Source organism: Numenius arquata, chromosome 6 (genome assembly GCF_964106895.1).
Source record: "Numenius arquata chromosome 6, bNumArq3.hap1.1, whole genome shotgun sequence".
Classification (NCBI taxonomy): domain Eukaryota; kingdom Metazoa; phylum Chordata; class Aves; order Charadriiformes; family Scolopacidae; genus Numenius; species Numenius arquata.
In genome coordinates this window covers 11666622-11694553 of record NC_133581.1, presented here as the reverse complement: position 1 = coordinate 11694553, position 27932 = coordinate 11666622, and the positions used below count along the sequence as shown (strand labels likewise).

At 44.7% G+C, this 27932-nt stretch overlaps 1 protein-coding gene across 1 annotated transcript in view; it reads right to left on the bottom strand.

Moving 5' to 3' along the window:
• The window catches only part of ASB2 (ankyrin repeat and SOCS box containing 2), a 51506-nt gene extending 23801 nt beyond the window's left edge, over positions 1–27705 (bottom strand). Inside the window, exons 1-6 of the mRNA XM_074148383.1 lie at positions 27634–27705; positions 17512–17598; positions 9941–10089; positions 8704–9117; positions 2406–2673; positions 735–839 (exon numbers count right to left, since the gene is read on the bottom strand). Coding sequence (XP_074004484.1) covers positions 735–839; positions 2406–2650 — 350 coding nt within the window. The 5' untranslated portion in view covers positions 2651–2673; positions 8704–9117; positions 9941–10089; positions 17512–17598; positions 27634–27705. The remainder of the gene's footprint in view (positions 1–734; positions 840–2405; positions 2674–8703; positions 9118–9940; positions 10090–17511; positions 17599–27633) is intronic.
• Between the last annotated feature and the right edge of the window lie 227 nt (positions 27706–27932).

Sequence of the window (27932 nt, the reverse complement as noted above, 5' to 3'; positions counted from 1 at the left end):
CGACTGTGTTCACCTCAGCTTACTGACAGCCTCTGCCAACAGCAAAAGATGGCCAGGAGGATCAAAGTCAGTCAAACCGGTTTCCTCCTTGGGGAGGTAAGATGTGGTACCCAGCAGCCCTCCTTGGCGTGGCACGACAGTGCAGGTATTGCTGGGAACAGGCACAGTATCTTGGGAACATTCATAAAATACTTACTTCAAAGGACTGGACTTTCTCACCCTGTTTATATACTGCTATAAAACGTCTGTTTTCCCTACTCTTCCTCACCATTGAACCATGAACTTAATACCAATGGAGTTAATATCAGCACCTGCCTGCCTCATCTACTCTGTTGATACGGGAGCCAGCCTATAAAAATAAACCACAGCACAGGCAACCCTTCCCTGCTGTCCTCGTCACCTCAGAGCTACCGAATGACCCAGAGTCTCCAGGACATGTGCACTGGAGAGGGATGAAGGGGGAGAAGAGAACAACGGAGGTTTGAGAGGAGTCACCTGCGAGAGCCTGGGCATGGTCCAGGGCAGGTGGGAAGGAAAAGCGGGGAGGCAGCGAGGGTGCGGTGCAGGTATCAGCAAGACTCTTCTAAGCGGTTCATGAACTCCTCCAGATGAAGACCACCATTTCCCCCCACCAGACACCATCGCCACACAGAAAAGCTGGCTTGGGGGAGAGTGGGCAGTGAGGCTTGTTTTGACCGCGAGGGAAAGCGGGAGAAGGAGAGGGAGGCACTTACACAGGCTGGGATGTGCTGAACAGGCTGCCGTCGTACCTTCGCCTGACCCCCCAGGCTGCCCCCGAGCTGGATGGCTGAGCACGGCCTCTCGGCTGGGCTGCCAATCTGGAGTGGCGATGACATGAATGAAATAAGGAGAAATACTCCGAATAGGAGAAACAGGTCATGCTGAGGCAGAAGCAGAGACACACATCCACAGAGACGGAGAGAGAAAGCCTGCCGGTCAGGGCTTTGAAGAAAAGCAGATGGCCACGGCTTGCTCAGTGCTGGATTCAGCTGCTCGCTCGGCTCGAGATTATTTTTGGCCCTCTGAGGAAGCGTCAGGGGATTCAAATGACCATATAAGACAAGAGTGAGGTTAACCCTACCCCCACCGCACAGGAAGCAGGCACAAGGCGAGGTGACATTCATCACCTCCGAAGTACCATGCAAGCAGGTTGGCGGCGGGGGCAGAGGAGGACCCAGGGCCCCCGGGTGCCGGCTCCGTTTCCAGCCCAGCTCTCCCCCGGTGGCAGAAGAGTTCAGCAACACTGCAGATCTGGAGCTACAAGGTTTTTTCCTCCAGTGAGAGGTCAAAAGCCGCTGGGCTGAGGCAAAGACAGAGCAGGTTAATGCACAGAACTGCAGATGCTGCCTTTGCCAAAATAGCAGGTGCCAAAGGACCCCCGAGGAGGACATGAGCAAACGGTCAGGGAAGCCCTTATTCTCCCCTGTATTGGGTCCCTACAGCAGAGCTGACAGTACAAGTAATGAGACAGAGACGCCACAACCTTTGGTGGGAGCAGGACTGCCTGCTGTACAGCATCCTGATTCTGCAGCTGTGAAACAGGCTTACTGCTCATCAGGCTGTCCCAGATTTCCCAGCCTTGGAAACCAGACAATCACAGGTAGTAATGAGTGAGGTGTCAGAGGACAGCAGAGTTTTGAGAAAGAAGGATGAACAAAAATTCAGTTACTCCTAGCTCTTTAAAAAAAAATAAATAAATGTTTAAAGGGATTATTTTTCCTTGGTTTGGAGGTGACTTTGTAACGCCTTGTCTCCCCCCTTAAGAAATTTGCCTTTTAGAAAATGAAAGGAGAACAATGTTTGGGTTTGAAACTGTCAGCAGGTCTCTGTAACCCACAGACCAGCATCACAGGGGAAGGGGATGCCCACGCTTTGGTGTCTGGAGCCGCTCTTGGCTGAGAGCGGCGTGCTTGAGGTCAGACTCTGATCTGAAATAAGACTGCAGTATCTAAAAGGTAGCCAGCTCACACTGTTTTATATGCCTATTTTTGGCCTCTCTGCTATATTTTCCCATAACAAATATTATGCTCCCTCTCAGGGGAAACCTCAGCTTGGCGTACAGTGTGCCCCCATGGGGGAAAGGAGCTGCTGGCTTCGGCAGGGCTCCTGTCACTCAGGAGAGCTTGTAGCAGTGCCCCTTTTCTTATTTTATTTGTTCCTTAGAACAGACAACATCAAGAAAATTCTCATTTCACTGTGAGGGCATGAATTGTTGACCTCATTACATTAATAGCAGACTCCGGCTTTCAAACTAATGAGAGACTCGCGGAGCAGCTGCCTGGTAAAGCTAATTAGAAAGCACGTGTTTAGACAGGGAACTGGTTTCGCTCTTCCCAGGCAGGGTGTTTGCAGGGACGGCACAGCTCAGGCAGGCGCTCACTCACCTTTGCCACGGGTAGATGTGGTAGGGCGGGTTGTGGCTGCTGGCACGGCTGGGGAGGGTCGCCTCGCTGGGACCCGCCACCATCGACTTCTGGTGGCTCTGGGCAGCTGGCTGACCCACAGGGTCCTCTTCCAAGCTCTGCTGGATGGCCATCTTTATAAGCTCGTCTTCACTCAAGCTACTGTACAGACTGTATTCCTCACAGCCTATCGTTTGTCTTTGAGTATTTGCTGCCGTTGTAGCCATTTTTATCTTTATTTTTTTCTTTCCTGTAAAAGGAAATTGTGATCATCAAAATCTGGAAAACGAAAGAAAGACACTCGGCTATCTTGTGCTTTTGTTCAGCTCTGCCTCTTGATTCGACTGATCAGAAAACCCTTCAGAAATCCTTCACTGGGGAGAGAACATTATATAAAGTTAATGAACTTTACGTCAAATAGAAGTAACTGATTTAGCTGGTGTTTGAAAAAGGGAAGGGAGCTGCTGCAAGCAAGGCAGGTTTTTATCTACTTATTCTGGTTACCACAATTCAAAAGAAAAATAGGTAAAGGAAATCCACTAAGATTAAAGAAATACAGCTTTGAAATTAATTTAGGAGATCACCAATGGACATCTCTTTTTGTTGTTTGGTTTTTTTTGTTTGTTTGTTTTATTTCTTGCTCTAATTGCAGAAAATTAAGAGAAGAGGTTTGCCTGTCTGTCTGCTGGTGTTGTGCAAGGGCAAGTTCTCCACCATGAAGTGTAAAGAGACTCTGTAGAGCAATTTTTTCCACCATATCGGGAGATCTCTCAAGCAACATGCAAAGCTATTCTTTGAAGTGACTTTCTTTGTTTCACTCATTGAGGAGAGGAACATGACTGCTCAGTTTCACTTCTGATTTTTGGTTTTTCACAGAACAAAGTTCAAGGTCATGAGCTTTAAGACTTCTAGTCAGACTCTCTTCTAAAAACTAGTGGTTAAGACCTGGAAATGAGGGAAGGGGGAAACATCACACTCGGCAATCACAGAATGACTGTGAACCATCACCACAGCATGGACTCAAAAATGGCAAAAACAATCCAAAATTCTGCGGTATTTCCAGCAGCGAGAGGAACTATTCAGCCATGAATAGTTTCATACTCTAGCAGGATCTCATCCAGATGCCAGAGAGCACTCTGGCCACCAGTGTTCAAGAGCCAAGGGCTTATTTCATGGGGGAAGATGGAAAAGCTTGCCTCTTTTAAGAAGATGACAGCCAAGGGGGAAAGGTTTGCTTTTTATAAGCACCTCAGGCAGTGAGAACTGTGTATAATCATGGAGAACGCTGGGATGAGGAGCAACGGCTACAGGCTGCCCATGGACAGGACAGGGAGCTAGCAGAAAGGCACTGGGAAGGCATGTCCTCCAGGCACAGAGAGATGAGGGGCTGGATGGGTGCACCTGTGGGGTTGCTGGCAAAGCCCCTCCTGGGGGCTGTCAGTCTCTGCCCCAGTGATGCCACAACAGGGCTGGTCTCCAGCTCCCCACAGCCCTACCCTCCCTGGCCATGGGCCAAGCTGAGCTGGGCCACCTGGCAGAGCCACCCGAGCCACCCCAGCCTTCCGCTGCTCAGAACCTGCCTCCAGGCACCGCTGATAGAGGGAAGCCTCCAGCTCCTCTTCCACCTGCAGCTGCTCTCTCCAGCAGGCTGGGACTTTGTCCCTGGCTCACCGAACGCCTAGGGCAGCCTGGCTGCCCAGGGACTGGCACCAACTTCAATGGCAGTGGGGTCCAGCATGCCACGAACCTCATGCCAGGAGATTGCCCTGCTCTAGCGGTCCTCGCTGCCGCGTGCATGGCCAAGAGACGGTCCTGACCCCAAATGGCAACTGAGCTGTATCTGTGCATGTCAGGACACTCATGTTTGTTTCTCGAACCATAATTTTTTAAAAAGAAACTAATGCAGAGTTTAAAGAAATTGCAAGAGCTTGAATCAAGTAATAAGTAACTTAAAATCTTGGATTTAGAGCATTTCACTTCAGAAATGGTGGTATCTCCCACATCAATAGCCACCTCAGACTCCAAGCACACCCCAGAAGTGGGAAGAGTTCAGAGTAAAGGGAAGCCCAGCAGATTTCAGACTGACATTATGACTTGCAACAATAAGGGATGTATTTAACAGCCATGAAAACTGCCAAAATAAAACCTCCTGTTGCTGTAAAGAATGCAACCCAGTTTTCCTGGGTTTTCTTTTTTAATTTTCAGCCAGATCTCTCATGGCTGCGGTTGGTTACCTTCTCCAGCGAGAGCTGGTGTGCCTCAGCTCTGCTATGACTCTCACTGTCCCAAGGAACTAAGCCCAGGCATCAAATCACTGATAGCTCCTGTATGGAGCTGCTCCGTATGGATAGCCCTGTGCCCCAGCCACTCCAGTACCTGTTCTTGGTTGTGCTCCAGCCCGCCCCTGGCCAAGAACCATGACACAGCTTTGTTTTCCCAGCAGTTTCTGCTGCCGCTTGGCTTGCTCAACTCCTGGCATGATAGGCAGCCCTTTCATAGTCTGTCAGCCTACATACTCACTCAGTGACCGGTGCACTGCGGATGTGTGAAACCCACGGGCTGAAGTCAGAAGGCTTGTCTGCAGCATCCAGCACTGCAATGCCTAAATGTAGGGACCTGGCCCCAATGGTGACTCAGAGACCTAAGCTAAGCAGTTAATGGAGAGGGCAGGATCTGATTGTAAGCTCCTAATAGAGGTGATGCACAATGACTCTTGGGAGGAGGCAAGAATGGAGACATAAGGGCTTCTCTTCAAGGGCAACCTGTGCCAGGGGAACATGGGGCACAGATCCCTCTATCCTCCTCAGCCCCACCACCAGCATCCTGAGAGCAGAGCAGGCAGGGAGTCCAGCCTCACCATGCTTCTGAGCTGTGTGCTGGAGTCCCTTTGTGGGCAGTCAGGGCTTTGAGGAATGTACAGGAGACTACTGCCAATGCAAATCTGCACTCTGGCACAGATGGGCTAACTGATTTAGGTGCCTCCCTAAATCCACTATGGTTCTGGGTATAAAGGCCATTGCTGGACATCTTCCCCTCCTTCCTCCTTTTGTTTCACACCTCAGTGAGGCATAGAGAGGGAAAAAGAAGATTTTGAGTTTGAGAATAACTCCTATTTCACCCTCTTATTCTTTGTATGGGTTAACTGGGTCCCACCCACTCTCAGAGAAAAGGGAGAACCTCCCCTGCATGTTGGTGATCCTCAGTAATCTAAATATTTTGACAGGAGTCCCACAGAGTGCAGAAACAACAGTGCTGGCTGCAGCTCCCGCCACTGACTCATCCTGCAGCAAGAAACATCATGGGGCTCAAAATAGCAAAAGCTTTTAGTTCTGCTCATCTAACTGGCACAACCCCAATGAAGGTGTGAGGGTCACATCCTGGGCCTGCAGGAGCTTTTGGGTCCGTCCTGATAGCCAAGGACAACTTTGGCTGTCCTGACTCTTGGCAGAGATGGTTCCATTTGGGCTTCCAGCCTTTCTTGTTTCCCTCCACCCATCTCCCCTACCTCAGACTGACCTGCGTGGTGCATCTCAGTTTGGCAGGAGGTATGACATATGCCTCCTCCGTACAGCTTGCTGTGCGGTGGCCCAGAGCAGAGCCATCACTCTCCCCTTCCACCTGGAGAGGCTTTTATTTGAAGCTGTAGAGCCACAGGGCTCAGGCACTGGTTCAAGTTGTTTCTGTGACAAGCCCCAGTGAGCCAGCTGAGCTGTGGTAATGGCCAAGCTCATACCTTCAGCTGGAGCACAGACGGATTAAGTTTAACCTTCTTTGGCTGCAGCTGAGCTTGGTGGCATCACCTGGCACTGCTCTAGCCACTCGGACCCACCCTGGCTCAGCTGACACAGCAGGGCTAAGGTAGCCCCATCTGTGGCCAGTGGTGACCTACCACAACCTTATGAAAGCCCACTATACAAATGCACTGTAAGCTATAAGCTTCTGTAACAGAAGTGTGAAAAAAAAATATCAGTCTGGGTTGCTAGGAATGGTTGATCCAGTTTGAATAAGTAAGATCCAGCCAAAGTGGTCTTTCTAAATGCAGCTTGAACCTATTTGCTTGCTCTGAGCTTGCTTGCTGTAGCTATAAAGTATTGGAATCAGATTTTTAAGTTGAACGCTGGGTTTACTGCTCACCCTAATTCCAGGTTTTGGGGAGAGGTTTTGATGTTTGGCTGTGCCCTGCATTTCTCTGGCAGCCCAAGAGCCCATCTCACAGGTGGGGAGCCCACAGGATTGCCTCTGCTTTAAGAGCAGAACGTGATTTTTAAAGCTGTGGGTATAGTGCCCATATTCCTTAGAGATCACTTTGCTGTCAGGTATGAATGGCTTCATTAGTGGTCTCCCTTGGCAGAGACACGTTAGGATGCTGCTGCCTGTGCTGCCATTTAGCAGCTCAGTCTGACAAGATCTTCTGGATCTAAATTTATTATCATTTCTACATAGGGCCTGATCCTGATTCTTAATTTTGCCATCCCTATTTCAGCGCAAGTTGGTTTATTTAGATATAGAGATCAGGCCTGTCCCATGCAGAGGTGCCTTAGCTGCATCCAGTGACCAGAAGGTAAGGTCAGAAATGAAATGCTTGTGGCAGGTCCAGACTGCGATACTCTGCCCTGCTTGGAGGAGCAGCTGTACCTGGCAGATCTTCGAAACCAAAGGTACTACTCACCAGGGTGACTGTTAGTAACCACTAACACTGTGGCAAAAGCTTTTTTAGGTTTCTATTATATTTGGACTGCAAGCTCTGTCCACATACAGTGCTCGGTAGAATGGGCCTCTGATCTCTGATGCAACATAAATAAACAACAAGGATTACAGCTGGCTTTGAGCATGCAGAGCCATGCTATTCAATACCATTAGCATCTGAAACAACTGGTCCCCATTGATAGCACTTCCTTAAAGAAAAGCTTAGCAAGGCTGCCTGTCCTCCTTCAATAGATCCCAGGCAGCAGAATTAGCAGAATTACTTCTTGCTGTCAGAGGAGGGTGGCAGGTGAATGACAAGGTCATTAAGGGAGCAGAGCCATGGACTCTGCCTGCCTTTGCACTCAGTTTACCCCAGTCAGCTTGTAACTCAATACAGGACCTCAGTATTTATGGCTCAGGGTGTGATAAACCACATTTCTGAAAACAAAAACAAGTCTTTGGAGGCTGCAAAAGAGAGAGGAGAGGAGCAGCTTGCTCGTTTGCTTTTTGCAAGGAATGATTGAGCCCCAGCTTGTGCAGATACGTATTTGCCTTTCTGTATATTTGCTTTTTTACTTCTGAGAGCAGCAGCAGCACATACTGGGGAAGGTAAGCACGGCTGGAAGCCTTCACGGTAAGCCAAGCCTCCACTTTAGCTCTTACTGTGGCACCTTTCAGGCCAGATCCTCTGTTGGCAATGGCAACTAGACCAGTTTGCAGCACTCAAAGTACGCACATTTTTGTTTATTTTAGGTCAGTTTCCAGATAAATCTTTGGAGTTCTCAAAGGATATTAAATTGGACAACTACCTCTGGGAAGCAAATGATTTTTGAAAAACAGAAAGATCTCAGTGCCCATCCGATCTGCCAGAGCCGGGACTTCAGGAGAATGACACCTCATGCTGTCCAGCTGCGGCAACAGGCAAATATATTTTGTAATGACAGCTTATGCAATCCGCTCCAGTTCTAGCCCAGTGCTGAAGGAGCAAAGCCAGGCTTCCCAGAAGAATCCTCCAAGCAAACAAATCTCCTTGTCCAGTCCCAGCTGTCAAAACAGGTCACCTATCAGTCTGGCATACGTTATGATGCCATCAAATCGTGATTCTGTGCAAATTCTTTACTGGAAATGCATACACCTGCAACCTTTTGTTTCTTTTCAGAAAGCATTAATTCACACAGCATTCAGTGCAATATTAACTTTGTGTCATAACAACTGGAAATTTATAAATGAAAGAAATAATTTGCTGGTGTTGTTTTTTTTGCCTTCACACTCATTGAAGTGCTCACACACTACATTGTACCTTAACAAGTTGTAACAACGATGACAATTATTTCTGAGCAAGTTATTCCAGGGATAAAGATACAAGCATCATCTACAAATAAAAGAAAAATAAGGAAATGGCAGAGCTACAGTTCTGCTTAACACCGTGAGTGTTTTATGGCTTATTTGAAAAAAAATCCAACCCAAAAACAAACCACAAAACTCCCAAGACTGCGTTAGGGTGTTAGGTTATAGAAATAAATATTTGCATAGACATAGCAAACTGGCAGATTGAAAATGCTAAATAAGTTCAAAACATGCATATTTGCATTACCTTTTTGTTCTGAAATAAAAGGGTAATAATATTGTTGAAATGGGTTATCTCCTTGATTAAGTCTTAATTCAGAAAATCCTCGCTGGTATTCATCTCCCTGCTTTGCCTGGATGTTTCGATCAACTGCAGGACAGCTTTGAAACACTCTCGCTTTGAAGCCTGGAGTTTATTTCTGGATCACCCCATGATCAGCGAATACAAGCCAAAATATAAGTTGTTCTGAATCTCAGATTTCCTGTTTGAAGATGCACGGCAGAAACTTTTATCCATCCTAAACTTCTTCTTTGTTGCATTATCTGAAGAACTTCACTTCATCAAGCATCCTGTAGCTAAATGACACAAAGTTGACCTTTCTATTACATCATTATTTATTGTCCCTGACAAGAAGACCATATATGGACATGTTTCTGGAACCTAAAGAGAAAAAAAAAGATTGCCGTATAATTTTGAAATAAAATAGGTTGTCCTGGAGAGTTTTATTTACTTGGGGAGAAGGGAGCTCAATTTACTTTTCTTTTAGCTGCTGTTTGTTAAATGAAACAGGCAAGTACTTTGTGGGTATTTATTGATGTTTTAGAGTGGTTCATGTATTTTTAAGGCTGCAAGTTTGAGACTTCAGGATTCCAAAAGATGACAAAAGCAGCTGTGAACCTGTTCCAAGTTGTATTTGTAAGAGCTTACTACTGGAAAAGAACTGCTCTTATACTACGTAAATGTGAATGACAGACCCTCTCTCAGATTCCTCAAGACCATTAATGTGAAGTGGTAGCCATCTTCCCCACATCTGGCAGAAGGCAAGCTAGCCAAGGGTGAGATAGCACTGATCCAGGGATGAGCTAGAAGAAAACAGTCAGGCAAATACAGGAGAATTGTCACTGCTGGATTAGCTGGAACATGGGGATAATACTGTGTTTGGGAAGGTTTCTAGGTCGTTGTCCAGCTAATACAATGTATGAAGGGAAAGAGTATAATACAGTATCAAAACGATGGCTATGCTTTTTCCTTCAGCTCCTTCTTCACTGATTCCCATAGCAAAACATTGCATATAAAGATAGTAAAGCCTAGATTTCAGTGGATCTGATTTCCTTTCCGAGTAGCTCGTCGAGCCTCAGGCTATCTGTGCTCACCCTGCCAGTGCATAAACACCCCCTGGCTAAGGCTTAACAAGAGCAATCTTGAAGGGAACCAATTTAGCAGGACCATATCATCCACTAATAGGTGATCCCTTGCAACTCACCTGCTTTGCTTTTAGGGTCTTTCAGGACCACCAGTGTCATTCCCGCTCCATGCTTGCTCCTCGATCTGACTTGCTCCAGCATGACAGGATGGCCAGTATCTGACATGTCCACCTCCTCTGCTGCCCGCAAAACCGTCTGCCCCTCAGCACTAATGCAGAATCAACAAAATTAAAGCATTGTTCAATAAAGATAGTAAAGCAAGGCCAGGAATAGCAGAAGTACTGTTCAATAAAGTTAGTAGAGCAAGGCAGGAACAAGATAACTAAAAGGACAGGAGCAACAGACTACTTGAACAAGACAAAAACCCATTCAAGCAAACGTTGCAACCTGCAAGTTGGCATATAGACCAAGTATGCCCTTATTTGATATCAAGACTCAAGGGTTTACCCAGGGGACAAGTAAGAACAACCACCAGAGGGTCCTGCAGGACCCCCGAGATGATAAAATGAGTTTGTGCAAAGGGGTGGATCCTTATGATAATGAGTTCTGAGAAAAAGCATGAATATGTGTACTCATTCCTGGAAAAGTGATGAATATGTATAAATTGCACTAATATAAACAAAGTATTGAGCATCTCTGGGTATGCACGTTAGGAGGAGTGATGCCCCATGCATCCAGTGCTGTAATAAGGAATGTTTGCTTTCTAAAATTCCCAAACGAATTTTAGAGAGTTTTTGTCTTGCCAACTTGTGGTAACAGTACTAATGCTAGGACTGCTGTTTTGTCCAAAGTTAAGGACACTAGAAGCTACTGTGGCAGACGAAGGAGCCCTGGATGTCATTACCAAGAGGGTATGAACCTCTTACACACTTGAAAACACAGCAGCCAACCCTCTGTGACTTTTAAATAACACCCAGCACTTTTTTTCCTGATATTACTTTAAGTTTGTAACCAGCCTTGGCTTAAAACCAAGAGTGACTATCTCCCACATTTAACACTTCTGCTTGCCTTTTGGCAGTCTCATCAGATCCACACCCTTGGCACTCTTGTGGCTGACTTGATGTCCCACTAAACTCAAGGAAAAATGTCGGTATTTTGAGGCAGATTCACGTTTGGCAGAGGCAAGGGTGCCTACATCTTCTGGGATGGACTGCTCATCATTATAAAAAAGATACTGGGGCTGAAGTCCCATCAGCTATGAATGTTGCAGGTGGTTCCCCATGCCATTCACACCAAGCACATTGCAATTCCCTTCCCTCCCACATTCCTGGGTTTCCTCGCAAAGCCCCGTGCACCCCTTTGATGTATTTGGAGCTCCTGTGAACGCTGCTGCACCATTTTCCAATAAAAGTGCAGGACTCTGCTTCAGAAGATCTATTTTCAGATACCACTAACTCTCTCTCTTGTCTTGAGTAAATTATTTAACTCCTCTGTGTCTCATTTTCTACACTAGTGCAGTGGAAATAATCAAGTGCATTAACTTTGGAGAAGAGCCCAAAATTCCTTGCTGATGGTAAGCCAATAAGACTACTTATATGGACAGAAATTGCTGAAAAGACCTTATTTAATTAGGATCTGTGAAATACTTTGGTATTGACAGAGGAAGACCTCATAGAATTTTGAAATATTAATTAAATATTACTATACAGGAATGAAATCATATATTTGGGGTTGATTTTTTTTTGCAATAAAACAATGTTGTGGCTTTACTACAACACATCAAAAGCATAATAATAACAATCGTTATGATTTATTAGCTTTGCATCAGATTTGTTAATATTTCCCTTGGGGCACGCACAGTTATGGATCTGCATTTTCAGCTTAACCCCAAGACATTCCAAGAGATTACAAAATGTCACCTGCAAAAATAAATACATAAATTTACACCATTTTCTGGGACAGATTTCAAATTTGGACGCTGCATATTAGATCTGTTTGCTTTCTCTTTAAATAGAAAATAATGGAAATAGCCAACTCATGCTGATGGGGGAGTCAGCTAGGGTCTCACAAACAGAGCAATAAAAGCATATTAAACGCGATTTGAATCTGAGAGAAGACAAAGAAGGATGACCACATCAAAATAATAAATGGGGAAACAAACAGCAAGATTTGCTTTATTCTTCATGTTTACTCAAAATAGTGAGGAGAAGAACATTTCCTTAAGTTTTTGGTTTGTTCAGAGTCTTTATTTCCATTAGTTGAATTAAGTAACCCTTCAGCATTACTAAGTGCTGGTTTGTTTTAAGACAAAACTGAATTAGGCAACTGTTCATTTGTGCATCTCGGGAGATCGATGAGCTTGTAACAAACTCATTCTGTGGGCAGAGCTGCCACAGATGTGCCAAAACATGACGAAATGCAGGTGAGAATGGACATTAACACAATCTGTATTCTTGTCTGTATAACTACCAATGATGACTAACTCTACTGCACCTGAACCCTTAGCTCATGGGTGGCTGTTCTGAAAGGAAGAAAATACTGATTAGTTGTGACAATAACGGTCCCTGCACAGAAAATCCTTGTAATACTTTGCCACAAAACAGCAATCTGCTTTGTGCACCAATTACCTCGAACAGTTCCCTTGTTACTTGTGCCTTGTCTGAACGTTTTTACTGTAGAAAGACAGCAAAATGGGTGGCGTATTTCACTGAGAGCATAGACCTAGGGCACACATCTCTGTACCTTTAGCAATCATATTGCAGAGAGCAGAGCTTTGCATTCGGTGTTGCCATGCTGTGCTTCTATCAGATACTCCCAAAGATTAAATGCAAATACCAGAACCAAAAGCAACCCTCCTGTGCCTCCCGCTATACAACCCATGTTCAAATAACGAGAAGATAGAAACTCCCAATGGGGAAGATGGTTTCAATTTCTTTTGCAAGAGCTAATGATTGCTTTGGCCCCAGTACCCTGAGAGAGGCGAGGAGCCAGAGGCACTTGTATGGGAAAAGGTGCAGGATGTCACACATGCCCAGGGGTAGGGAATACAATATGCATTACTTCTTGCTGACTGTGCTGCCCAAATACTTCATTGCTGCAAAGAAGGAGGTGTTTTGAGATGACTCTACTCAGAACACAATTCCCCTTTCTGGAGGAATTTATCCCACGCTAACAGCTCCTGACTCACACCCCTGAGTCAGGGTGGACTTCGGCTCAGTGTGCAACTTCCACCTCTGCACAGTGGCTCCTTGCAGAAAATTTTTACCTTTCAGATGCAAACAAAACAGAGTCCTCAATCCTCTGGAAATACAACATCAGCACATAGGGGAACACCAAGTATCCAGGGTCCTAAGCCCCATTTCATGTATCTGATGACTCAGCCTGGACCTGCACTGCTTTGGAAGAGCATACAGCTACTGCAGTCACTGCCTCTCTGCAAATGTCATCATAAGGTCACATCCACCGACTCAAACTGAAAGAGGAATCAGTCAGAGGGAACATGAAATGCTAATACGAAGCGAACACAACCCAAAGACTACATAAACAAATACATGTTCCTTGGAGGAAGAGGGAAAGCATAAACATTATCTTTTAGTCACTCTTTGCTGTGCAAATATCATTTATCTTATGTTATAAAGTATGTTAGTAAGAATTTTAATGAAAGACTTATCTTTTTCTTGACCTTTACAAAATCCACAAAATTCAGAGATGTTGCTGCAACCCCATTGCTCCAAGGCTCTTGCAGGGGAGCAGGAGGATGAGAATGGCAGCAAGAGACACAAGCTACTGTGAATAGCAAAGGTCCTGGGAAAAACAGCAACTCCAAAACAGCAATGATGGAAAACTGAAATTGATTTTGATGGGAAGCAACCTTTCCACATTTTTTTCAAAGCAGTCTTTGGAAATATACGATGGGTGTTTACCTCTCCATTCAATCCCTTAGGCTAGTTTATAAACAAAGTCTCTTTTGATGCTTTTCTCTGGTACCCTCTAATTCCTTTAAGACTGTTTTGTTTCTATCTGTTGTGCTTGCTGTATGCATACATACATACCATAACCTGTTGCACTGCTCCCCTTCCCTCAAGGACATGAGAACAACAGGCTTTCTAGATACAGATCTGTCTTGGCTTTACTGTTGTCACAGACAAACAGCCCTCAAAAAACAAAAGATGCCCCTACCTACATTCAGAGCTTGCAGAAATGTCCATAACTGGGCACACAATGAAGTCCAAGGAACTATGACTTTCTATACACTTGGAGTTAAACTAATGCTAGCTCATGGTACCGGAGTGGCAAAGCAGAGCAGGACCCTCCTACCTGTGGGTAGGTGGGTCTGGTTCCTGAGAGATGGGCTCCAGCCTGGCTTGGGATGAATGCTGAAGGTGGCTTCTGGCCACCCCAACTGGAAGTGGGTTTGCTGCCATGGGTCTCAGAAACTCAAAGCAGGGGTACAAGCTGTCATCCACATTGACTCCTGCCATGCTACACTGGCCTGATCCCCCTGATGAGATGGCCAGGACTGGGACATCATTGGTTGCTGTGCAGACAAGAGCAGCGAAAGAACCAGAATAGACTGTGCTAAAGGACACAACACCATCATCTCTATTTACCCAGTACTGTTTTAGCTGTGCTGTCAAGTTTATATGTAATAAATACAGTATCTAAAGCCCTGATTAAATGAACTGTCCTTTATAATGCCACTTCATTGTCCTGCACTGAATGCTTTGAGCACGCATGTGAGAGGACCAGAGCTTTATGCCTCCTATAAGTTCAAATCACAATGCAACAGGTTTGTTTTGCAGGGCTGACATTTAATTATTTGCCCTACATCTCTCAGGTTAAATTTAGAGCTAAATTTAGGACAAGTGTCTGGACAGAATGTCATATGACACCAGAGTATATCTGTTGCACAACATGCCATACGAACGTGTAACGTTCAACTCGGTTAAAAATAACTGTACACTTACCTAATTCAGCAGGCTTCTGGACTCTATCTACTGCCCTGGTAAGCAGACAGTGCAATAACAAGAGTCACAAGTACACTGAGTGAGGAGACATCACTAAAAGCATGAAGACAGAAAAAAACCCTTTTTCTGTATTTGTTCTCTCTTTTTTTATATCGAGTAGTAATTACTGTCCTATAATAATTTATGTCTGGCAGTCTAAGTATCTTAAAAAAGGGCATGAATAGGGAAATTAGAGTGGAATTGTGAAAAGAATTGTTGAGGTTTTCCCACCAAAGTGATATTCCTCAAGAGCAGAGTTAAATGGCTGTTAAAACTCCCACCCTAAGCCTAGAAGAGGATAGATTCTTTCACAGTAAAGAAGTAACTTGCTACATAAATGGTTTCCTCAGCTACAACAGGGCTAGATGACATCAGTCAGTGTGGTGGAGGCAGGGACACCCAGGTCTCCAAACTAAGCACTATTGGCTTCTTGAGCTGTGCGTGGAGATCATAGCTCCAGGGAAAACCTGTGCACAGGGAAAAACAACCTGTCATACAAGTGTCAAAACCACAAAGTGAGATGGAAAATCTGTTTAACAACTTTACGGATAAGATGACAACAAGCACACCAGCACAGATGAAGACTGGAGTAAAGAACCAAGCTTGATGTTACTGAGAGCTGTAACGATAAGCAGGATGCATTTTCTCCATGTAAACTGCTGCCGTGCTTCTGTCTTTTGGCATTTATCTAGGCCTACCTTACTGATAAGGAAAGGTTAGGGTGTTTTCGCTAGGCCTTGGATGGTGGGGCTGTCAGTGCTCCAGCCACGTGCGGGTGATGGCCATCAATGCCGAGCTCTTCTCTGGTGCGAGGAGCTGGTGGCCTCCATGGCTCCTTGCTGTGGAAATGTCCTCGTAGGTGCCCAGCTGGTGCATAGAGTCCTCGTCTACCCCTGTCCCTGGAGCTACAGCCTGGCAGAGGGAGGTCCATGGGATGAAACAGAAAATGCCTAATGCTGCCGGCCATCAAACAGAGGGGCCACCAGTTGTAATGTGCAAATAGGCTTGTTATCAGGGTGCTCTGCAAGCGCCAAGGCAGCGTGCAGTGCTGCTGAACAAGCACTGGAAGAGTGTGGGGAACCGACGCTCCGGTGGCAGCTGAGTAAGGAGGGGGTTTAGTTTCAAGGCATTAGAAATGGGATACAAACAGCTCCCTGGGTCACTAGGACAAAGCTGGTCCAGACCAAACGGAGGGGGCTGATGCCTGGCACTTGACCAACAGGTGATGGGAGCACACGCAGGCTCATTTTGGGTGTAGGGGCAGGATAAACAATCACATCATGGGCTACAGCAGGTACTGCCTGGTCTCCTCAGCTAAAAAATTCTCACCCTCGGGTGGAACAGTCTCTTGGGACCAAAGCAAGGTGTGTTACTGCATCAGTGTAGGGAAATCTGTCCATTTAGTTTGTGCTTGCTCTCCAGATAGCAAAGCACTTTTCTATCAGCACAGTGCCTTTCAAAAGTGTTTAAATCATGTTCACCATTTTTTCCGTTAATGAGTGGTTTCCTTTTGACCCGAGATAGTGAGACAAGTTTAGACATCTTAAGCTACTCACACTATATATGAGTGTAGGTGGGTCCATGCAGAGTCTCAAAGATATTTTTATTGAAATGCTGCAAAGACTGAGTCATTTCTTGGTTGGCACATTCTATTTTTCATGAAAATGGTTTTGCTTTCTCTGCTGCAACTGTACATCACGTCTGTCACATCAGTTGTGGCCACAGCTACATAACATGGATTAATCTCTGATTTAATCTTATTTTCTGTTGTTCAGTACCTAAAAATCAATCAGGCCAGTGGTCAGCTTAAATAGACCCCATTGGCTGACTCTGACAGTGGTCGTTTAGCAGCATTTGCAAGAAACTTCTGGCAGGATAAGTTGTTCCCCTCAGAGATAACCTGCCAGCTCATAAAGACTGGTTTAAATCTTCAAAACTTGGCACTTTACGACCTTTCTAAATATTTTTCTGATTATTTACTTCTCAACAGTCCTGTTTTCATGTAATGCTGAAGACAAATTTAAATCTTGGTAAATTCTTTATCCCCGTGACTTTTTGATGCAATGAGTCCAAGAGCCCCAAATAGCACATTTCTGTGCTATTGTCAAACTTCTGATAGCCTCTTGCTGTGTACCAGCAGAGACACAGATGTGGCTTTGAACATGAGGAGCAGGGACCTCCATCTCCGACAGGTGCTGGCACTGTGAGGCAGGCACTAGAGGAAAGCAAGGCTGCAGGCACCAGCCTAGCTTTTGACACGTTGAGTCCCACGGAAATGACACTGGGGCACACTGCGAACACGGAGATTGAGTTGCACAGGAAACTGTGGCCAGCTTCAAAACATAGTCAAAGGAAAAAAAAAAAAGTCCCAAACCCCACACATGCATCAAGAGTTCATTTTTGCAGGCAGCAGCTCTTGATGAACTTGCCATACTCATCGGGGCAGCCTGTGCAGCACATGGCACCAGCAGAGATTTGGACACATTCCTGTCTGGCAAGACCCAAAACACTCCTACCACAAAAAAGGGATTGACAGTGTAAATTTTCACCAGTTTCACCATTATGAAATATCTCTGGCTATTGGTTCACTGCTCAGGATTTGACTAGGAATGGAGTGTTTCATAATCATTTTATTAATAAATATATTTTTTTGAAATGGAAAAAAAAAAAAAGGAAAAATTTACCAGAAACCACTGGAGTAATTGGAGGGTGTTGTCCTCATCACCTCACGCTTGGCCTCAGGATCAGTTTGTTTCTGCTCTGCGTCACATCTGTATAACAAAGCACGGGAACCAATATTTGTTTAGTGGCATGCTCAGGTATATTGGTTCAGTACCAGAGAAGCTGATGGAGTCACACTGGAGTAAGTGAGGACAAAGCAATCAGTCAGAATACATTAAAGTCTCCTAACATGCTGGAAATGACACATAAATATGCAAAGAAAGAATAGATCAATCAGGCAACACCAACCTTTTCTTTTCCTAGTGTAATTATACTTTATGACAAACTATGTTTGTCTCTTCTGACCCACCTGTCATGTAAAACATACACATGAATAAGCACTCACTGTCTCTCCTCGCATGTACATGTGCACACGTACAGATATCTTACTGGAAATCTGCTGTACTTGGGTGAAGAGGGTGAAGTCCTTTACCCAAGATACCCATTACAGGTAAAAATCAGTGCCACAAGAGAGTAGCTGGGGAAAATACTGCAGAAGGTACAGGCTTTCTCCAGCTTTCTTCCAATAAAGAATTCCTTCATATAGCTAAAACTCCGCTTCCAGATGCTTTCCATCCATCCTTAAGTTCTTAGCTGCATGCTGCAAAATTGACAGACAAGGCCAGGGACTGCAGTCTTTTGCATTTATTTATGTAAAGAACAAGCAGAGCTTTAGCTACTGGAAATCACTATATCCCTGTCTATTTTAGTGGAACTGTAATTACTTGTTTCCAAAGAAGGTGCAGCTCAGGCCAAGGAGCACAAGAAGCACTTCAGGGAGGGGCATGTGTGTTCCATCAAGAGATTTTTAAAATGGTGTCTCAGGTCTGTGAAATAATGTGACATGCAAATGGCCTGCACTGGCTTGCCATATGAAGTTCTCATGACACATTAACACTTTTTGAGGTCCAGAGTGATATCCTGTGTCTGGTAAGAAACAAACAATAAAACCTCAGGCTCTCTGGAGACGAGTGAAAAGCTCTCTGCTGATCCTATATGGTTCAGGGTAATTTGCTGACAATGAGAATTGCAAAGAGACCTGGAAAGGACCTGATGATGTGCTTGTGCAGAGAGTCCACCACTCTCTCTGACCACAGAAGCAATGAAATATAAAAAAATAGGTGTGCATTATGCAGATGGTTAGGTTGAATTGGAGCAAGAAGAAAAAAAGGGTTTGTCTTAAGAAGGATATGTCTTTACCATCGTGGGTGGACAGGTCAGAGTTCTGTACTGGCTAAGCATCCTCTGGAAAAAAATCATCATAAAGATGAAAAGCACAGTATGCATATTAGCAGAACATCAAAATAAAGGTTTTGCTGACCCAGTTGGGTGAATACAGGTAGGTGACAATTTCAAACCCTGCCACGCCCTTGAATTTAAGAGAATAAACTTTTATGGGGACCTTGCTGGTTGGGGATTTTTCAGAAACAACAGTGTTTCTAAAGAGTTTAGTACAAAAAGGAAGAATGAATGAGTAGTAACTTTCCTGTACATGTAAAACAGCTCTATCAGTAAACTTAGTGCTGTGCATTAAAGGGTGGCATCCCAGAAAATAAAAACAAACTGGGATGATGTCAGTAGGCACTGACTGAATTTAAATCTGTCTTGCACCATAGGGGAGGGAGACTGTAGAAGGCAGTGAGATGATTCATCATTGCAAAGTCAGAATTTATAGCAGATAATATGGAGTCAATAAAAATAAAAAGCTAGAACACCACCATGTATAATATGACACATATGTGCACAACTGGTTGACTCAGCCCCAGAAGAGCCTAGAGCCGATCTGGGAAACTGAGTATGTGCAGCTGCTGTTCACACGTGAGTCCATCTAATCTATCTCTCAACCATAATGTGGCCACCACTGTGAAATCTATTCACATACCATAGAGCTCTGACACATACATGCATCAGCTGCTTTATCTAAATTGCTGCCCAAACCTACTTGCCCAGTTGCCTACGTCTAGCTGACTTGCCCATCAGCCTTCTCAAAATGGTGCAAAAGATCCGAGGGGCACAGTCCTTCCCATGTGTGTTGGCAGCATTTCTTTCTAATAGAGCATCTCTTCAAATGAATCGGCAACACACCAGACATGCCCATTAGTTCTGCACATTTCAAGACCATTCTCTTGCAGCTTGCCCTCAAAGACCTCCACCACCAGTAATAAAAGACTCTAGACTTCCAAAATTTATAACCATAAACAAATCAAATGCATAAGATCACTTAAGACATTTTGAATGGGACTAACCCTGGAAGAGAAGCCTCATTTTTCGTCCCGTATCTGCCAGGCTTATTCTGTTCCCAGTGGAAAATTAGTAGCGGGGACTGCATCTCTTTTTTTTCCATTTGTAAAACCTGAGACCAGATGCTTTCTCCAAGACTCCAGAAGTTGTGTCCACTGAATTAGTCTCTGCAGAGGTGGCAGGACAAACATTTCATCTGAAGAAAATCCTCAGATGTTTAGCATCCATCCATATAGAAGGATCTATTCAAGAGACGACCACACTCTGAATTATACTGATAAATATACGTCAATCTTGCCTATCAGGATCTGGGCTTGCAAATTTGTAAAATTTCAAATCTTCAGATTTTGACTATGGTGTCAAACTTAAAAGAGAAGTGCGATACAAAGGCTCATGTTGGTAACTTCTGGGTTGAATGCTCCTGCTGGAAAACCTGCCTCCCTCCTGAATGCCTTTCCCCATTGTGCAATATGATGCAATGTATTTGCTGCCTGGCCCCTGAGTGCAGTACTAAAGTATAATCTTTGCACCAACTTGTCAAGAAGCTGGACGGGTCTGTTTTATATTCCCTCAGTCTGTATTTAGTCCACTTGTCCTCATAAGGAGCCCTGCCCATATAGATATATATGTTTATAAAAACACCCATTCATTTTGTATGCAGAACATTTCAAAGTATGGTCATCTCTATAAACACCCAGACCAAAACCCCTTTGGCATTGAAAGTGCTGATGCCAGAGCGATGAAAGAGACTCTTCTCTTTGTCATATTTGCTATTGTGCACTACCGAGCATTGCTGTGTGATTGTTTGCCATGACAATGCATTACAATTATCAGGGTTAAGAAGTGTATTAGGAAACAAATCTCATCACTGCAGGCTGATATTTCCTATACAAAGTCTGATTCCAGAAGCAAAATATTGATCTGATTGTAAATATGCAGTGTAGTCTTTCTTTAAAAAGCAGAATCTAATAAAATACAACAGATTTCTTGTTACATTACCATTTAACTTTATATTGAAGCTAAAAGATATGTTGAAATAGCAAAAATGACTGAAATGGCCTTGCTTCATAAAATAAAATTTTCCAAGTAGTGTAATTGTTTTTGAAACCAATCAAACTTTATAAAAATCAGAATATTAAACTTCCCCTGTCATCAATTCATAAATTTTTAAAGAACTTTTCAAACCATCACTGCATTCAGTAAGCTGATGACAAATCTACTAGAGACAAGGGATGCATCCTGCCCTCAGCTCTTCTAGCTTATCTGATTATAACACTAATGAATATAACCAATTCCATTCCAATCTACATCAACATCATTGAGCTTATGACTTGGGCAAAGTATTAAATAATCGTGTCTCAACAGAAAATCAGTAACTACAAATATTATCAAAAGAAACATGATGGAAGTTGTTGCCTGGCCAGTCTTTACTGGCAAATAAGTAATGCTAATTTTTAAAAAACATGTCAATTGAGTAGTTTTCTGGCTGATACCAACGTTTTGCCCCACATTGGTGGAGTTACCTGCCAGCAGAGAGAGTCCAAGTCTGGATGGAAGATAACCAAGGCGACCTACAATTTTGCCCTGCACGGCCTAGATGAAAGACAACATCATCAGTACTAACGTATGGTCAGTCCCTTCCTCTGCTCTCCAGGCGGGGAGAAGAGAAATGGTAACCTCCAACCCTCTCTGAGAGATGAGGAATGGGTCTTGCTCTTCTTACTCTTATAGTGTGGGTGTGAGGCCAGAAAGATTGGCACTCCTGCATGACATTGAGCTTTTTCTGCATATCCTTGGGTGACTCTCTTCAACAGCTTCACACAGAGGTCAGCTATGAACTCTTCTAAGGGCAAAATGCCTGCTGAAGCCAAAGGCCATTTCAGCATGTACAGACAAGTGAACACCAAGTAAGAAATTCATGATTTGGTGATGCTTTGGTTGATTTGATTGACTGTTGTGTATTTTCCCAGGGAAGAGGAGGACAAAGGTGTCACTCACATTCCCATCATCTGTAATGTTGGATGAATCTCTTTATCTATTTATGTATGTGTCAGACAGTCTCAGGGAATGGCATTCTCTCCTTAATTCAACGCAAACTCTTAACTCTTAAATAAACTTCTGCCCTCTCAGTGCACAGTGCGTGTGTCAGCCAAGCTCAACCCAGATGTTTCCAGCTATTTGTCTGTTGCCCTTTGGATCCAAGTTTGGGCCCCTAGAGAAGTGAGCGCGTGGCACTCTGTTCTTCAGGAAAATTACCTTAGTACAGTGTATCGGCAGCTGAGGTGAGGTGGTGTCATGAGTGCAGGGAACCAAGCATACAATACATTCAAAGTGTCTGTTCAAATTTGAGCTGAGCCACATTTTTATATGGGGATTTCCCTCAAAGAAAACAATACATCAAAAAAATATGCATTTTTATATACATATAGCAACCGAAACCCAGTTATTCATGATAAGAAAAAGGTAACAAATTAGGAATGCCACGAAAGAAGAAAAGCATACTGTGTAGGAAATAACTCTTAGTTCCAAGTCTTCACCACTAGCATCTGTAGTTATGGACTTTGGTTCATGACACATTTCAGGTACTCCTCAGGTACTCCCTCCTCTGTGCAGAAAGCAGGACGTGCCTTGGCACCTTTCCAGCTCCTTTGCCCAGGTTCGTTCAACATAACTGTAGGCACTGAGCAATGCTCTACAGTCTCATCACCTTACACCTCCCTGAATCATGAGAGAGAGAGGTGGTACCTCCTTGGGCACTGCAGAGCTAAGGTGGACTGCACTGACCTTTCAGGATGTTTATTTTTGTTCATCAGCTTCAGAGTTGGTTAATCTTCTAACTTTGGCACCTCTTTGAAAATGCCTAGAGATAAGCAGGATGCCTTCTACTCAATTAAAAACCCCACACAAGGTTACATCTTTCTGGAGGTTAGACCCGTATCTAGCAACTTTGTCCCACAAAAGCCAGTGTGCGACAACTTACTATTCATTTAAATCAATGTGCACCAAAACCAGCATTAAGACAGCACTGAGTGAGGTTTGGCTACAGTCTGGGCGTTTCCCATCTTGACCCAGCCAGCTCCATGGATGTCAGAGACTCTGAGAGCTGCTGAGACCCACATGGCAGTGTCCCACCAGCCTCACTGGTCATAAAAGTGCAAGTACCGCCCAGCCCACCACCATCCCCTTTGCTGCTGCGAAGCTGCAGCCCTTACTGAAGGGCTTTATGCTTCTTGGGGGCTGTGGCAGGATGGGACCTTGGGTCATGATGGCTCCTAGCATAACCTAAGGAAGTCTCATGATTTATTTTGACAAAACTTGAACTTCTAAAAACTGTCACACTCCTGTTCTGGTTTGAGGTCACCATGTAAAGTATACACCTGTTCTGTGAGGGTGAAGAGGTAGAACTTGAGATTTTGGCCAGCTTTAGGACAAAGAGTTATTGTGCTCTGACTTGGCTTTATGCAAGTGCAAAGGGATTTGCTGTGTGCCTTTACTGACTTGCAAAGCCAGTTCTGTTGGTAGGTCCCCAGCAAGACGCTGGAAAGCAGTGCAAACACACTCCAGAAGACTTTGCTTCTGAAGAGAGAGGTCGAAGTCAATCGTGTCACAGCAGAGCTCATTGCCAAGAGGCAAGAAATTAAAGCAAGGACGGAAGCTGCGTCTCAGCAGAGAGCAGAGCTGGCCGCCAAGTGCAACAAGATGTAAACATCCTTCTCACTCTGTGCTAGGAGGGAGAGCCCTGGTGTCAGGGTTTAGTCCTGCCCCATCTCTCGGTTACTCTCTTCTGGCTGTTCACGGGGAGTGTTTGCATATTCACACATGGTGCAATCAGTAGGAAATTTAAGCAGCAGGCATAGTGCATTCGAGGAAGGGAAGAGCTGAAGATGATAGTCTTTGTCCAAGGGAGAGTAGAGTGCTTGCTGTCTCTCTCCCTTTCCCCCAAGTGCACATCCCGCATGTCGTGGCAAGAGTGACTTTAGTGTTTTACCATGACCCCCGAGTCAGTGCTGCAGCCTGCATAGGCTGAATCCTAGGTCTTTGCTTGTGCTATAAAATCCTTTGGGTTAGGTACAGCAATGATGCTGAGGTGAGTTATTACATCAACGTCTTTCCCCATGTTCCATTCCCCGTGTAAACACTTCAACTGTTTGGGACTTGATCTCCTGGAGGCTAATAAATCTATCCAGGACACTGGATAATCTGAAAGTTTACCAAGTCCCTGAATGGAGTACATCATAGAATCATTTAACGGTTTAGGTTGGAAAGGACCTTAAAGATTACCTAGTTCCAACCCCCCTGCCATGGGCAGGGACACCTCCCACTAGAGCAGGTTGCTCAAAGCCCCATCCGACCTGGCCTTAAACACCTCCAGGGATGGGGCATCCACAACTTCCCTGGGCAACCTGTGCCAGTGTCTCACCACCCTCATAGTGAAAAATTTGTCCCTGATATCTAATCTAAATCTACCCTCACGAACCTGTTAAATGTACCATTTCATTTCTTTTGTGCCAGAACAGGAATCAAGCTCTTAAGTTTGTTAAGATTTTATAAGGCCAACAGTGTGAAGAGGAAATGAGCAATCCAAACTAACAAGCAGAAGTAGAGTTCAATGAAATTACAGAGGGAGAGAAAAATAAACTGGCAGCATAGCTCAAAAAATTGAGAGTCAGGTAAGGGCTAAGTCCCGCCTGCCACAATATCAGACTGTAACACAGGGCTGCCTCTCTGCACACAGTCTCATCCAATTTCATGTATGTCCGTTGTTCCAATTATTTACTTAATAAAACAAATTTGCATGATAGTACAGTATTGGTAATAGGAGCAAGGTACTCAAAAGAGACCTATTGCATCTTTCAGCCTTGTCCCCTACTGTTGCTAGTAAACATGATATACAATCCTTATTCAGAATATCATGAGATCCATCAGAAATTAGCAAGGAAATCTGGGCTAGACACAGTAAGGGGCTGCAAGAACTGCTGAGCTGGGCAATGCAAATCTTGATTTATAGCCAAAGGGGACTCAAGATTTGGGAGCTCAGATTCTTTCTGCAGTCAGTGGGAATTAGCCCCTGTTATCTAGCCTGGCTGTCAGTGAAGAAGCTGTGTAAAGTGTGGGTAGTGGAGCACTGCCTCCCCCTCCTCTAGTCAGGCTTAAAATATTGGCTTAAAAATTCAAGGCTCTTGAATATTGTTGGGGGCTTGGACCTGACAGCCCGCTGAAACCCCAGGGTGAGAAACCCTCCAGGTTTAACCCCCAGGACATCAGCTGATGATCAGCCACTTCTGATGGGGCTCAGGTGTGAGCAAAAGCACGAAGCTGCTCATCTTGAGCAGTGCTGGGTGCACAGGGACACAGAGCTCCCGGCTCCCAGGAGACTCTCAGTGCCTAGGGGACAGTGCTAAGCAGTTTAGGCACCTCCAGCATTGGAGGGCTTTCAGAAGGCTGTAGCTGGCAATGACAGTATGCAAAGGGATGGTGTCCAGCATGGCTTTAGCCCCAGCTCCCGTTACACCCAGTGATACATTGTTCAACACTTCTCTGATTACAAACTTTCTTCTAAATCACTCATGGCCCTTTATTTTTTTTGCTGCCAACTCTGTTCTTTAGCTGAACTGGCTCTTCATTCTCCCTAGTGTTATGCCCTTGCTTTATTTATAGAAAGCACTGGTTTCCACTCTGGGATACTTTCTTGCCAGCCTTAAGCCAGCCAAGTTCCCCTTGTCCCAGACAGGCTCTCGGCTCCCCTGCTCTACTCAGCTCTCCCTGCCTGCGCCCGTCTGGTCCAAGCCTGCCTTTAATGAACACTGTACATGGTATTTGGGAGAAAAGCTCATTAATGTCTAGTACCACAGGACATTAATACATGCTATTATTAAGTATTATGATTATTAACATTCCTATTATTTCAGGAGCCACTGGGAGGCTGAACTGCCAGAACTGCTCGATTTCTCCCTCAAAGTGTAGTTGTTTTTACAAACTACTCCAACAACATGAAAACCCTCTTCATGTGGCCTATAGCACAATTAAAAGCTCCTTTGACACCAAAGGATCCCTTTAACAACATGTTTCATTCTCACTGTTTGAACTAACTTTTATAAAATAGTCTTGTGTATTTCTGCTGTTTCTTTGCCAGCAGCAAAAGGTACAGAGGAAAGTTGCTAAATACGAAGAATATGAAGATTTCCTAATGAAAACCAGTGACAAATTGCCTGACAGTGTTGCTCTAAGGCACCTACTGGCTCTTTCACTGTAATAACAGCAGCTGTCGTTGCCTCCCTTTGCTCCTGAGCTGTGGTGCAGCCAATGCAGTCACCAGCAGCCAGCTGTGCAGAGAGGTGCTGGTGCTGTAGCTGGCAGCTGATGGCAGGAACAGCCTGGAGCAAGTCAGACCCATGTTCCTGGGGCTGAGCCTGGGTGCCCGGTCAGCACTGTCAAGGTAGAGGACAAGGGAGCCAGATCCCTTCTATAATAGCTGCAGCCCAGTTTGACCACGGGATCTGCATAGCCTTATGGTTGGGAACTAGGAGCACACAGTTCTACAGCTGATACCAGCACAAGGGACAGAAACCTTCCTTAACTTACCAATACAACTGTGCTTGGGAAGAAAGTAAGTCAGGACTGCATAGTCCAGCTTAGCAGCATCACGGCAGCTAACTGATGATGTTGTCTGCTAGGCCAAGGTGACGTGAAGTTACTGAAAGGATTCACAAAGTATGTGTTGCATTTCTGCCTTGCTGAGCTTGTCTGCTGTTGAAGGTGGAGTCTAAAGCATGCCTCTTGCACAGGGACCTGCAGATTCCAACCATGTACTGCAGTCAGTAGGGCTTCTGTGCATGAGGGAGAGGGCAGTGACTCTTGGACGGCTCCACCACACTATTCCTGCAAGCAAAGACTGCACTGGCGGTGGCTATAAGCACCCTGGGCCTTCTGACCACCTTGCTTCCCATTACCATCGTTGGCTCTCAGCTCTGTTATGTTCCTGGCTCCACACAACCGTGCAACACCCGGGTAGAGCTAACCTGAAGAAACCTGCCTGGACAAGTTGTAGCCTATTGGCCTTGCTTAACACTTTTCTCAGACTGCACAGGCACATCCCCAGCCCCCAGGACTTTAGGTTTTGACCATGGTTGGGTTCTCTCCCTCCAGGTGACTATGGACCTTGCCTTAAAATGGCTCCAGAGCACTTGCTTGCATGGAAGCAGTGTGGACGAGAGGCAGCTCTGAATTTCTGCTTCCACCCTTTTGTGAGAGACATGGTCTATTTTTCCCACTTATTTATTAGAGGACCAGAGTTGCAGTAGAAAAGGCCCCAGACTGTTTTATAGCTCAATGTTTTTGAGCAAATTGGTTGTGACCCCTGTAGCCCCATGCAAGGCAACCAAGAGGGTTGTGATACGTTGAAACATTTATTGGACTATAAAATGAATACAGTCCTGCTCCCTGACCCCCTCCCACATGTCTAAGATCAACTACGCTCTGTCAGCTTCTCCAAACAAGCAAGTCAGTCCAATAAGCTTTGATACCTTTTTCTCTTGCTTTTATAACAAATATACTGAGGTCAAGAGAATATTTGTGTTAGAATGAGGGGGGCTACCACCCAGTGGAGGCTGTTAAACATAGATCCAGCTTGCAGAAGACTCATTTGGTGTAGATAAACCTATTTGTGTTTTAATGCTGTATTTAAACACTTTGGTGATTTTCTTTTAAGTAAATTCACTGATGTGTTGTTTACATAGAGGTAAAGGACCTGTCTATCATTTCCAAAGTCTCTAATCCTGCTGAGTTACACATACCTTACAGAAGATGCATTAAATGCACTTTCTTATATAGATCTTAAATCCTACCTGAATCCTTTCAAGCATTGCAGGTCTTTGGGTTTTCAGTCCAGTCTCAGTCTGAAGTGATAATTCTGCACCAAAAAGTTTATCAGCAAGAGCTATTTAACACCCAGTCAGGTGTTAAGCCTATAAATAGTTTATCTCTTGGCAACATTTAGACCTTGAGCCATGAAAAGTTACTGGCTTGCTTTCATTATGAGGTCAAGTCTGAAGAAATAGCCTATTTAAAGGACACAGAAGTCCTCGTGTAGACTTTAAAAAAACAACAAACCAACAAATCAAAAAACCTCAAAACAATCCAAACA